At 38.0% G+C, this 13,608-nt stretch overlaps 1 protein-coding gene across 1 annotated transcript; it reads left to right on the top strand.

Moving 5' to 3' along the window:
* The first annotated feature begins 3,771 nt into the window (after positions 1–3,771).
* LOC107084065 (thrombospondin-1-like) lies at positions 3,772–11,117 on the top strand. The gene is made up of 22 exons (XM_015373713.1): positions 3,772–3,932; positions 4,023–4,094; positions 4,438–4,997; positions 5,097–5,175; positions 5,818–5,907; positions 6,012–6,121; positions 6,447–6,572; positions 6,892–6,988; positions 7,079–7,252; positions 7,336–7,512; positions 7,598–7,771; positions 7,868–8,148; positions 8,236–8,454; positions 8,560–8,667; positions 9,074–9,233; positions 9,325–9,443; positions 9,636–9,870; positions 9,977–10,204; positions 10,290–10,561; positions 10,655–10,752; positions 10,845–10,984; positions 11,074–11,117. Exons 2-22 carry the CDS (start codon positions 4,031–4,033, stop codon positions 11,079–11,081), a joined length of 3,519 nt encoding a protein of 1,172 aa, XP_015229199.1. The 5' UTR covers positions 3,772–3,932; positions 4,023–4,030; the 3' UTR covers positions 11,082–11,117.
* Positions 11,118–13,608: the final 2,491 nt, after the last annotated feature.

Here is a 13,608-nt window from a genome sequence, read left to right on the forward strand (position 1 = left end):
TTAGATGATGAATTGAAGAGGCAAATGTCTTGGATATTATTTTTAACTTAACTCTGCTTTAAACTTGCCCTTTATCCCAGACTTTAAATTCATGATGCTGATTGTTCAGAAATGTCCTTCAACTGGACATCTTAATCAGGTGACTTCTATATATATATTTGATTGCACTAGATTTTAACCTGGGAAAACAGCAAAGGGAAATTAAGACAAAATTTAATTACGTATCTTAATATAAATATATATATATATATATATATATATATACGTATATATATATATATATATATATATATATATATATATATATATATATAATTTTACCACATCTTCTACACAATGTGCCAATTTGTGTTAGTTTAAACAAAAGCTCCAAAAAATATCAAATAAATGCTAGATTAGTCAGTTTCAGGAGTTTACAGAAAGAAGGTGTGACTGCTGACGTGAATGCTGCTGTCATGTAACTGATCCCCAGTAATACCCACAGTATATGGAAATGCTTCAAGCATGGATTTTTTTCCTAAGTGTTTTGTTGATCAAGTAGAGCTTTGACGACATATCGTACCTGTCAGTGGTCTTAGTGCCAAACAAGAGTAATTTCAATACCTCTGTATGCATGTCCAATCTTAAACACTCTCCTAAACGACAGAGAAAAAAAATGACAAACTGTTATCAAAGTAGCTTTCAAAACCGATATAATGTGTCTGAGCTTGTTGTTAATTTCCCTATAAGTCGGTGCTTTGGAAAAATTTCTAAGTGCCGATACAAGTAGAGTTTCATACTTTTCGTTCCACAAGATGATTTAAAGCAGTCCCAGTAGCTTTGGTTACTCCTAAACATATCAGGCTGGCTTGTTTCAAATGTTTGTGTTTTATTTTTTGGCTTCTGAAAGCATAAATATTAACAAACACGTAGTGTTGTTGAAACTATAAACACTCATTCTGTTGGTGGTTCAAAACTGTTAAAATGTTTACATAAAAAAATTGTGTGATGTAAAATAATCGGTATGAAATAAATTTTTAGTGTTTTTATTCTTTTCAATTTTTTTTATTTTTTTTTGCTAAACATGCACTTGAAAGTGAAAATGGAGACTAAATATTAGGAGCAAGCTCTGTCTGGACGGGTTCAGACATCTTCTGAGATTAAGGACAAATACTCCCACCTACAGACATTGTTCTAAGTTTCAACAGATGGAATAAGATACCAGGGAAAACACTCAGGATAAACACTTGCTATCTATGGGCTGTTTCCGCTCTGGCTGTGTAAAGCAGGTATTTATTAGATCTTGGTGGGTCTTTTCCCACACTGTGAGCTCACAGGAATGCCCATAGAGGGATGTGGCTGGTAACACCTACCTATGATAGCTCCAGAAATCTTTTTCCATTAAACTGTCCCACCTTGATCCCATTTCACAGCCCGCAAGCCATTTTCCACTCAGATAACAGTCTGACCTGTGAAACCTCACTGCTGCCCCATCACTTCCTGCAAGATTGTGTTTCACTAAGGTGACTGCTATATGTTGTAAATCATACATGTCACAGAAGCACCGCTGCTAATGGAACATGTGTGTTCCTGCGTACCCTGACTGGGGAAAAGGCACCCACATGTTGCACCTCATCACGGTCAGAAGCCCGTTGTCTATTTTTAGACAGGCGCCCCCCATATAATTTTTGTTAGCACAAATCATCACAGCGTGCAGGCGTCTCTGTGTTCTCCTGTCTCCCCAGAAGCTTTTCGTCTCAGTCACACGCTAACTCTTTCCAGCTCTCCTCTGCCTCCACTGGTCCACAGGCTGGTGTGATTCACTTAGCAAACACCACAGAAAAAAAAAAAAAAAAAGATCCCTTCTATGGTAAAGGAGGAACTGAATAAAGCTTCTGTCAAGAAATCTGTCTTCACTCAGTGGTGGAAAGGGACAGAAGGAGAGTGAAGAAGCCAGAGGTTAAATGCCCAGCCATGAACCTTAACCCCTTGCAAAGCAGCAACGTCTGGATTTCTAAGAAATTAGAGCATAGGTGCGTGTTCTACTGATTCTTAGAAACTCTTTTCTTTTTCAAAACTAAGTAAAATAGTGATGAATTGTAATTACCTTTATCTAAAAAAGGCTAAAGTATTAAAAAGATAGCAATACTTAGTGGTTCTTGGTTGAGTAGGAAAGGTCCTGAGTTTTAAATTTCAATAATCAAAACTGTTGTTTTTTTTTTTCAATTAAATTCCAAATATTTTTTTTTTATTATTGCTTCACAAGTTAACATTTTGAGTATTAATGACCTAATTACTACAACAAGATAAAGAGTTTATAAAAGAAAAAAATCTATGGTGATTCAAGGATCAATGCACAATAATGCAGGTGTTTGATGAAGGTTAAAAAATGGGCAGATTTAATGACTAAGGATCTTGTTCAAGTAGTGGACCATGTTGACAGCTATAATGTGTATAATTTTAACTCTAGCTGTTTTAGACTTATTACAAATCTTTTTTCAACTTTTTGGTCAGCACCATTCTTACAATGCAGTGTTATAACATTTACTTAAAACGAGCTCTCTGCACTTCTTTAACTTTAAGTTAAAGCTGAGGAAAAAATGGTTCAAAAATTTAACCTCATGTTATTCTAACTTGTTTTTGTCAGGGTTTTGTTACGTGTCATGCATTTCTGTTTTACATCCTTACACTAACATATAATAATAATATACATTATATAAATTATGTATTATATTAGACTTAGACATATTTATCTTGTCATTTTGTATACACAAGTGTAAACAAAAAGAAATTTAGTTTAAAACAGCTCTGGACCATTTCATTTTTTAAAGTGCAGCCTTGAAAACAGTAATAAATGCATATATAAAAGAGTTATATGACTGTATATTTACATTTCTAACATTTGTATTTATTATAATGTATATATGTTATATATAATATATATTTTACTCAGAAAATATATATGGGGATATCATAGTTTTAAAGATTCTGTTGTTTTTTTCTGTCTTTAAGTTTGTCAGACTCAATTTCTTCTGTGAAAATGTTTAAGTGATATTTTTGGACTTTCTGAAGGAAGAATGTCTTTTAAATATTAATGTTATTAGTTCATCAGATTATTTTTCTTTTTTTAATTCATTAACATGATATAGTTGTAGATGTATTCTATGTACAGGCTATTTTTGTATGTATAATACATATGTAGGCTATCTCAAAATTTGTTATATCTCCGTTTCTCTCTGTATCCGACCAGTACACCGTGTTCTTACTCAATGAGTCCCCTAGTGGCCATGAATTATATAACGATAGATGAAATATTACTTAAATCTTTAGTCACTAAGACTTCGGCTGACTTAAATATAACTTATTAAAAACATAAGTAAGAGAATATTTTTTTAAAGGGAAATAACTGCTTAATGTGTAAGAATTCATCACTCCAATTTCATCTCTGCTAAATCATCCTTATGGACTTACTCTAAATCAGTTCAAACGCACAATCTTGATTTTTAAATATTGGATTTAAACATTATTACATCATTGAATCTGTTAAAACTATAGCTTTTATCTGACCGGAAACCACCAAGTCTTGGCTCTGCTGCGCGGATGAAATATTTGTCTGGTGATGGAAATTCAGCTCAGGAATGCGTCTTTTTTTCTCTCTCCCTCCCTTATGTGCGTCTTGGATATTACTGTGTGAGGTAAGATAAGAAGTCCGTCCCTTTTCTGCATCCTGCGCTTGATTGGTCCAAACGGGAGCTCAGGAATGTCCTAAAGGCGTTTAAATAGAGGCTAAGACAGAAGCGCAGGTCAGTGGAAACAGTGGAGGCACTAAGATTAAAGAAAGAATTTCCAACTTTACCAAAATACTGCTTTCAGAGCTGCGAAGAGGAATCACATAATTGAAAAAGGACTTTTTTTTTCTTTTTTTATACTTTTGGACACATTTTTATTTCAAGGTTAGTATTTTAATTCCATTGTAATCTTTAAAGATCTTATTTGGTTTGAATTTGAAGTCATTTTTCCTGTTTCTTTGGAATTTTTCTAAGATTGCAAGATGATGCTGAGCGGCATCGTTTTTCTGTTCTTGCTTTGGAGTTGCCAAGGTGCTAGATTGGCAGGTAAGATAAAAAAAAAATCTTACTGGTAATGGTGTGTGTCATATTTATACAAAACTAAAAAAAGAGAAATCATGCAACTGCTTTTAGCATCTACTTAATAGTATTCAGTTACTTTAACAGAACTGCTCTGTTTTAGCAGAGTAGGACGTGAAAAAATTATATTAAAGTACTACATATAATTTAGTAGATTTCAAAACCAGTTGAATTCTTTTTTTTTTTCACTGATTTGATTTTTAATTCATGTTTAAAATCCTTTTTGGATTTTCTTTTTTTTATTTGCTAAACCATTCTTTATGTAGCCTACCTAATAGATAAAAATATCTCATTTTTTCTGTGTTCGCAGAGAGTCGCGATGATAACAGTGTGTATGATCTATTTGAACTGGCAAAAGTTAGCAAAAGACATAATGGAGTGAGTCTGGTCAAAGGCATAGATCCATACAGCCCCGCATACAAGGTCCTGAATGCAGACATGATCCCCCCTGTTCCCGACGCCTCCTTCAGGGACCTACTGGACTCCATCCAGGCAGAGCGGGGTTTTCTCCTCCTGCTCAACCTGAAGCAGTTCAAGAAAACCAGAGGAGGTCTGCTGACCGTGGAGAAAACTGACGGATCTGGACCCATCTTCGAAATCATATCTAATGGGAAGGCGAACACGCTTGACCTGGTCTATTCTACCGAGAGGCAGCAACATTTGGTTTCCATTGAGGATGCAGGCTTGGCCAATGGGCACTGGAAGAACCTCACACTGTTTGTCCAGGAGGACAGGGCACAGCTTTTTGTGGGATGTGAAGAGATCAATGTGTCAGAGTTGGATGTGCCAATCCAGACTTTACTGTCCAGGGAGGTGGCAGATAGAGCCAGGCTCAGGATTGGGAAAGGAGCTGTGAAGGACAAGTTTATGGTAAAAATATCAAAGTTCTTACAGTACTAAGTTTGAATAACTTTTAATACTAGATGAATGGCATAATTCTAAAACTGTTTTCTTTTTATCATGTTTTAGGGGGTGCTTCAGAATGTCCATTTCGTCTTCGGAACCACTCTAGATGCCATATTAACCAATAAGGGATGTAAAAGTGGAGGTAAGACTGAAAATCATGCAATAACTGCAATAAGATGACCTTAGTTATCAATGGGGTTTTTATATGTGAAATTTTGCTCACCACCCGGGGGAGAGGTGGGAGAGGGAGAGGCAGGGGAACTCAAGCAAGAGAAAAATGCATGAGGCAGTTTCAGTTAAATGCAGTTTATTTATGAGAACACAGTCACAGCAAATTTCATCTGAAGGTACTTAATTAGTCAAAAAGAGCCAAGTTAATCCAAGCTGAAAAACCAGGCTAAATGTCAGTTTTACACATACCAATCTAAGCTTTGTAATTACGATGTAGTCAAATTCAGTTTTTAAATTCCCACAGCCAAAATTCTATCCCATTTAACCATTCTTATCTGTCCAGAACAAAATTGGGAAATTTGTCTGTGAGAAAATCTTCTTTAAAACACAATTAACATAACATATCATATTTAACGTTGTTAATATTATAGAAAGAAGCCCTTTTTATAACTGAAAACATAACATAGAGGGTTTTTTTTTATCATTAAGACCACCTTAGATTTAAACAGCATTACAAACCATGGTCTATACGTAGATGCTTAATTGATGCCATTGATGTCAGATTTGTCAGTTCTTACTTGAACTTTTCCCCTATCCTCTCATCTATGTGCAGCTGCCTTAACACAAATGATGACCCTGGATAATCCAGTCAATGGTTCCAGCCCTGCCATTAGGACAGATTATACTGGCCACAAATCCAAAGGTAAGACCTCTCCTCTCTTAGCAGTAATGTGAAAATCTTTACTCCAAAATGTACTCTTTTTTTCCTAAAAAGCTGAGCTAATTTATTGGCCTGTCCTCAAGCAGATCTGCAGACTGTCTGTGGTTTCTCATGTGACGACATCGCCAGCATGTTTAAGGAGCTCAGGGGACTCAATGTGATCGTCAAGCAGCTGTCGAATGAACTCCAAAAAGTGGTATGCTCAGGCGACCATCATTATCTGTTTTTTTTTTTATCATGTACTCACTTTTTTTCCCTTGCCTGCTTTGAATTAGCACATTTATAATGTGTAGTCACTTGTCGCCATAATGGCTTTCCCCAGCCAAATCCTTAATGAGACCCCTGTGAATACACAAATATGTTTGGCTCATTGGTCACATTTGCAGTGCTCTACTAGATTCTAGCAATGTCTTAATCAGTGATTCATTTGTACTGGAACCTTGGCAAAGTTAAACTTCTCTATCCTCTTTCCAAAGCAGCCCCTTTTCTTACTCTGAAGCTCTTTTCTTTTCTTCCCCTAGTCTACAGATAGCGAATTACTGAAAAATCAGATAAACATTCATAGAGGGATCTGCATCCATAACGGCATTGTGCACCAAGACAAAGATGAATGGACAGTGGATGGCTGCACAGAGTGCACCTGTCAGGTGAGTGTGAGAACACTTCCAGGAATGCAACCTTTACACAACCTTGGAGCCAGCTGTCTGCCGCAATAATGTCAAGAAAGTGGTCACATTAGCGCCCTTTTCTTCTTCTTATGAGGGCTAATCATGAAATGTCATATAATTTTAGCAGTTACCAGGAGATCATTAATAAAGATCTCTTGAGGTTCTTTATGCACATAGCAGATTTGTAATATGTCTAATGACATAACACTTTTCTTGAACGCAGCACCTAGATTTGGATTAGGATTAGTCAAGTCTTGTTTTGTATACTTTGTACTTATTCAACTATTCTACCATTTAGAACTCTGCAACCGTGTGTCGCAAAATATCCTGTCCCCTCATCCCCTGTGCCAATGCTACTGTGCCTGATGGGGAATGCTGCCCTCGCTGTGGGACACGTAAGTTTCTTATTAAATCCCATCAAATCGGTTTTATCTCATAGTATCTGAAGCCTTTTTAAACCTAAACCTAATGTCTCTCCTTTACAGCCAGTGATTATGCAGAGGATGGCTGGTCTGCCTGGTCTGACTGGACCCATTGTTCTGTGACTTGTGGTCGTGGCATCCAGCAGCGTGGACGTTCCTGTGACCGCATCAACAGCAAGTGTGAGGGCACCTCTGTCCAGACCCGTGACTGCTACTTGCAAGAATGCGACAAGCGATGTAAGCTAAAGGAAGTTCAGAAAACTTCTCATTTTTTCCACATTGTGAAAATCCTTAATAATTGTGAATGCTATGCTTTACAGTTAAACAGGACGGAGGCTGGAGCCACTGGTCACCCTGGTCTTCGTGCTCTGTGACCTGTGGTGAAGGGGTCATGACACAGATCCGCCTCTGCAACTCCCCAACGCCGCAGATGGGTGGCAGAGACTGCCAGGGAGAGGGACGTCACACCAAAGTCTGCCAGATGTCACCCTGCCCTAGTAAGTTAGACACCATTACAAAAGTTTTGAATTTCTTTTACGTTAGTTTTCATTCAGATTTATTGATATGGTTTTTAATTTGCAGTTAATGGAGGATGGGGGCCTTGGTCACCATGGGATACCTGTTCTGCAACCTGTGGTGGAGGAATCCAAACAAGAAATCGTCTCTGCAATGATCCTGTTCCCAAATATGGGGGAAAGGATTGTGTTGGTGATGCTACCATGGTTCAAGTTTGCAACAAACAGGATTGTCCTATTGGTATGTGTCAAAGCTTTGGAAATAATTAGAACAAGATAAATCATCATAACCTTACAGTGATTTTAACCTAATGCAACAATATCTTGTTGCACACAGATGGTTGTCTTTCCAACCCTTGTTTCCCTGGAACAAAATGCACAAGCTTCCGTGATGGCTCATTCAAGTGTGGCAAGTGCCCACTTGGTTATACTGGTAATGGGGTCACCTGCACGGACATTGATGAATGTAAAGAGGTCCCGGATGCTTGCCATTATCATAATGGAGTCCATCGTTGTGAAAACACTGAGCCAGGTTACAATTGCCTCCCCTGTCCTGCACGTTTCTCTGGTCCCCAACCCTTTGGAAGAGGAGTGGAACAGGCAATTGCTAAAAAACAGGTGTGGATTGTTTGTTGTTATTATTTGCTTTGGTTTTGGCATGCACATCAAAAGCTTGCAAGTTTTAACGCTCTATAATTTCTTCAGGTTTGCACTCCCCGCAACCCTTGCAAGGACGGTAGCCACAACTGCCATAAAAATGCAAATTGCATATATTTGGGCGTGTACTCCGAGTCAATGTTCCGCTGTGAATGCAAGCCAGGATATGCTGGGAATGGGCGGATTTGCGGAGAGGACAGTGACCTGGATGGATGGCCTAACACTGATCTGCCATGTGTGGAGAACGCCACTTATCACTGCAAAAAGGTAACTATACCCCACATGGCTAGAAGCACTAAAGACTGTTATGACCCATGCACACCATATTATTATCGTCATTGCTTTCTTAACCTCTCTTTTGTTCCTTTGCAGGATAACTGCCCCAACCTTCCCAACTCTGGGCAAGAAGACCATGACAAAGATGGCTTTGGGGATGAATGTGACCATGATGATGACAACGATGGAATCCCCGATGATAGGGTGAGTAATCTGGGAGTTTTTTTAGCCTGAAGTTTTGCTTTCCCTTGAGACCATACATAGCAATCAACTGCAGCCATCCTTCCTCTGGGAAATAGGAATGCAAAGTGCTTCAGTTTGTGTGCTTTCACCAAAGTCATAGTGGAAAGTCAGTTGCACAGGGAAAATTTACTGTAATTTTCAGATAAAGCCAGTATTGAGGATGAGATTGCTGATTGCCTATAATTCTTTTTAATGGATTTGGAAAGTTGGGCATGAAAAATGCATTTTTGAACACTATTTGGATATTAAGTTTCAGCCAAATAAAAAAAAAAGTACTGGAAAAGGATAGATTTTTTTTCCTTTAAAAGGCTCCTCTACTGTAGTCATGGCCCACTTTGCTTATTAAGATGTTATTTTTCTATGATAGGACAACTGTCCCAGAGTGTACAACCCTGCCCAGTATGATGCAGACAGGGATGAGGTTGGTGATCGCTGTGACAACTGTGTGTTTGAGGCTAATACTGATCAAACAGACACAGACAACAACGGAGAAGGTGATGCATGTGCCATCGACATTGATGGTGACGGTAAGTAATCTCTGCAAATTTAAACTAATTAGCTAGGAAGAAGGGTGTAGGGTATAATAAGAAAAAATATATATATTTTTTTCTTCAACAGGCATTCTAAATGAGAATGACAACTGCCCATATGTGTACAACGTCGACCAGAGAGACACAGACAGGGATGGCGTGGGAGATCACTGTGATAACTGTCCCCTCGAACACAACCCAGACCAGGTAAGGTTATGTTTGAATAAAGGCTATCAAATCAACCTATTTGCTAAAAATATAAATGTTTAAAAGATGTGCTGATTTTGGACATTGCTTGTATAGCTAAAAAGGTCAAACATTTATTCACAAAGAGGGCAGTGAAAAGTAAGAGCTTCTCTTTGGGAAAACTCATCATAAATGGATGTGGTTCTTCCACAGATTGACTCTGATGCAGATCGTGTTGGAGACAAATGCGATAACAACCAGGACATTGACGAGGATGGTCACCAGAACAACTTGGATAACTGCCCCTACATCCCCAACGCCAACCAGGCAGACCATGACAAAGATGGCAAAGGAGATGCTTGCGACCATGATGATGACAACGACGGTATTCCTGACGATAAAGATAACTGCAGACTGGCCTTTAATCCTGATCAACTGGATTCCGATGGTAAGCTTTTCAAAAATATGTAGCCGCTTCTCTTTTTAATAACAATGTGAGGTTGTTTGTTGTTGTATTTTATTTTTCTAATTCCATGTCCAAACTTTCTTTGCAGGTGATGGTCGTGGAGATATCTGCAAGGATGATTTTGACCAAGATAATGTCCTTGATATCCATGATGTGTGCCCTGAGAACTTTGCCATCAGTGAAACCGATTTCCGAAGATTCCAAATGGTTCCCTTGGATCCGAAAGGCACCTCTCAGATTGACCCCAACTGGGTGGTCAGGCATCAAGGCAAGGAGCTGGTGCAGACTGTCAACTGTGACCCCGGCATTGCTGTCGGTAAGTAATACATAAAGAGGCATATTTGTGCAGTTTTACAGACCACAAGTAGTAGCTATCCTAATCTGTGATAATTCCACTTTAGGTTATGATGAGTTCAGTGCCGTGGATTTCAGTGGAACATTCTTCATCAACACTGACAGAGATGATGACTATGCCGGTTTTGTGTTCGGCTATCAGTCCAGCTCCCGCTTCTACACAGTGATGTGGAAACAGATCACACAGACCTACTGGTCTCACACACCTACTAGAGCTCAAGGTTACTCTGGTTTGTCAATTAAAGTTGTGAACTCCACCACGGGGCCAGGCGAACACCTCAGAAATGCTCTGTGGCACACTGGAGACACCCCAGGACAAGTAAGACATACTCTTTGACCCAAGATTTCAGAAATGATTCAGTGTTGGTTCATATTATTCTAACATTATATTCTTGCAACTCTTGAATTTTAGGTCCGTACTCTGTGGCACGACCCCAAGAATATTGGCTGGAAGGACTTTACCGCTTATAGATGGCACCTTACCCACAGACCCAAGACTGGGCTTATTAGGTGAATTCAAAATCTGATTTAGCTTAAATATTTTGCAATTCTTACCCAAAATGACACAAGACTAACAGTATGTTATTATATTTATCTTTCAGAGTGGTCATGTATGAAGGCAAGAGAATCATGGCTGATTCTGGAAACATTTATGACAAAACATACACTGGTGGGCGACTAGGCTTGTATGTCTTCTCTCAGGAGATGGTTTACTTCTCAGACCTCAAATATGAATGTAGAGGTAAGAATATGCATTAAGGCACTTAAAAAACAATTCTTATAATTCACACTTTTTTTTTTAACAATTATTTCCATTGTTTTATCTTCCAGATTCATAATTGCACCCCAGAGCCTTCTGGAAGAATGAATCAGCGCAGGCCTACATCAGTTTTTGTTTCATTTATATGTCCTCTGAAAATGCACATTGGAGGTATGTTGAGTAAGTGAGCTAACGAGGAAGGAAAGGGACCTCAGGAGTTGAAGCCAAATAAAAAATATCAACGCTGCACGAAACTCAAACTGTGAGTGCAGTTCTGCTCAGAAGAAATCGGCTCTCTTTTAATCTGTCCGTGCTGATCTGCATCAGAGGAGGGCCACATTTTATTTCTTTGCACACCTGAACTGATACTCCTCTATGGATAAAGAAGCAAAGGGAAGAAAGTAGTTTTTTTTTTTTTTTTTTTAGTATATATACTAATTTTTAGTTTTAACATACATCTGCTGTGGACTGAATGATGAAACTACTCAGAATGAAGAAAGTAGTAATTAGCATTTTGAAGATGGGGTAACAAAAGAAAGCAATGCCCTGTGAAGGAACTGTTAAGGGAATAAAGAAAGTAAGATATAACTATTATTATTAATAAGTGAATGTGGTGGGTGGGGGTTTTGTGCATGTTTGACACCAAAAAAAAAGAACTGCATGAAGACAGCTCAATCAGAATTAAGTATTGATTTATTTCCACAAGGCCTTTAACATGGGCTACAGACAATGCTTGGTTAGTAATGGAGACGAAGGGCTAGCCCAAAAATCTCTCTTCTCAGGAAAGTAGACTGCGAGCAGGAGAGCTTGGAACACAAATGATCAGAAAATCTTGTCTTATGACCTATTGCAGTGAAGGCCAGTCTGCTTTCTTTTATTTTTTTAACATAGAGCATTTAATTGTAGCTCCTCTAAGCATCTTTCTTGCATTAAATATTATAAGCAACCTTTTATGGTTGACATCATCAAAATATATATTGTTACTTCTAATTATGGGGAGTGAAAAAATGATATCCTGCTTTCTGCACAGTGTGCATGATGGCATGCCTGAATTTCACTGTTTGAAAGATGGGGGGAAGAAAGGAAACCTTTTCTCTACAAATATTACCTCATCTTTTCATTGAGGCCAGCAAACACGAGAACCACAATTTTTAGCAACAGAGTATAGAATTTTTTGGACTTTAGTATCATTAATATGCTGTATATAAGATATTTTTGTAGTACAGGAAATGGAAAAGGATTAAACTGATGTTTTGCAGTCTGTTATTTCTTGTTCCTTTTGATAAATTATTCTGTTTTTTATGTCATTTGTGTAGATATATGCTATTTAAATAATTTATCTTGAAGTGTAACCTCCTATGGAAGTTTCTATCTGTATAAACGTTTTTGCACACTGACATGAGGGTGTCTTTTTTATTTTAATTATTGTTTGTCTTTGATTATTAGTGAAACTTTTCTATAAACATTTGTGCTATAGTTTCTATTACAAGTGCTGTTTATATTCCTGAATTTATTGTTACTTTGTAATGTCAAGTGAACAATAAACCCTTAAGAAAAAGCTATTTGAATCATCTCTGTTTATTTATTTTAGTAGTTCGATTAAAAGGGAGAAAGGTAAAGAAAAAGAGAAAGAGAGAAATTACATGCAAAAGGGAAGCTGGAGCTTTCAGACGACTTAATCAAAATCTGTAGCCTAAGATATTGGGAACAACTGTTGCATTCCTTGTGTTAAGCAGACGTAGAGTTCTTGGCCTCAGAGAAAAATAAATGGAAAAATTTCTTTCCACTTGACTTTCTACTGATATGATTGGCAGAAAACATTCTGAGCACCCATCTTCTTTATTATTTTATTTGTTACCTTTCGTGGTTATATTGTTTCATTGGCAGTGTGCAGTTATTTAGACTTTAGACAGATTTTATTTGTCATTTTGTTTACACAAGTGTAAAACAAAAAGATATTTCGTTTGGAAACAGCTCACTGGACAATTTCATCTTTTTAAAAATGCAGCCTTGAAAAATAGTAAAAATGACTGTAAATTTACAGTTTTTTTCAAATCATTATCAACAAAATTACATAAAAACGAGTAAAGCTTAAGGAGCAATAAATTCATCTATATGTAATTGGTCTTTATGGCTTGGAGATGCTAAAGATGTCTCACAATCTGGCCTTATAGGTGACCTTAATTGTCCACTTACCTGCCTAACTCTCCCCGGTCTCTGATTATCACTCATCTCATCCACCAGGTTGATATGCGGGTCAGCCTAGCTATCGGGGCCAGATCATTTTAGTTATTCATGTATGTATGCTTGTTTGATTTCTTGCTTTGAGTTTTCGTCCTTGGAGGCCAGTTGGTAAGAGGGGGTGTTGTCCTGGCTCTTCTCCTCTGAGTGCTCGCTATTCCTCGTTTGGCTCGGCAGGGGGGGAAGTTAGTTTAAAGTCCTGTAATCCTTGCTCCTAGGTGGAGTACAATTTAGAAATCTGCAGTTATCCTGGTACCATGTCCTGTCTCTGTCCCTCAACCGCTGGGCCCACCTGTTTCGATCTGAGCGTGTCTGTCTGAGCTCGCTGGTGGACTCATGGAACTCTGAACCTGCCTTAACGCTCT

Source organism: Cyprinodon variegatus, unplaced genomic scaffold (assembly GCF_000732505.1).
Source record: "Cyprinodon variegatus isolate N-32 unplaced genomic scaffold, C_variegatus-1.0 Scaffold91, whole genome shotgun sequence".
Lineage (NCBI taxonomy): Eukaryota > Metazoa > Chordata > Actinopteri > Cyprinodontiformes > Cyprinodontidae > Cyprinodon > Cyprinodon variegatus.

What these genes read in the sequence shown, in the direction of transcription:
- LOC107084065 (XM_015373713.1), top strand. Translation starts at nt 4,031, where the DNA reads ATGATGCTGAGCGGCATCGTTTTTCTGTTCTTGCTTTGGAGTTGCCAA. An exon ending in TGACCCCGGCATTGCTGTCG is followed by an intron (nt 10,205 to 10,289) that starts GTAAGTAATACA and finishes ATTCCACTTTAG; the next exon opens with GTTATGATGAGTTCAGTGCC. An exon ending in CTGGAGACACCCCAGGACAA is followed by an intron (nt 10,562 to 10,654) that starts GTAAGACATACT and finishes CTTGAATTTTAG; the next exon opens with GTCCGTACTCTGTGGCACGA.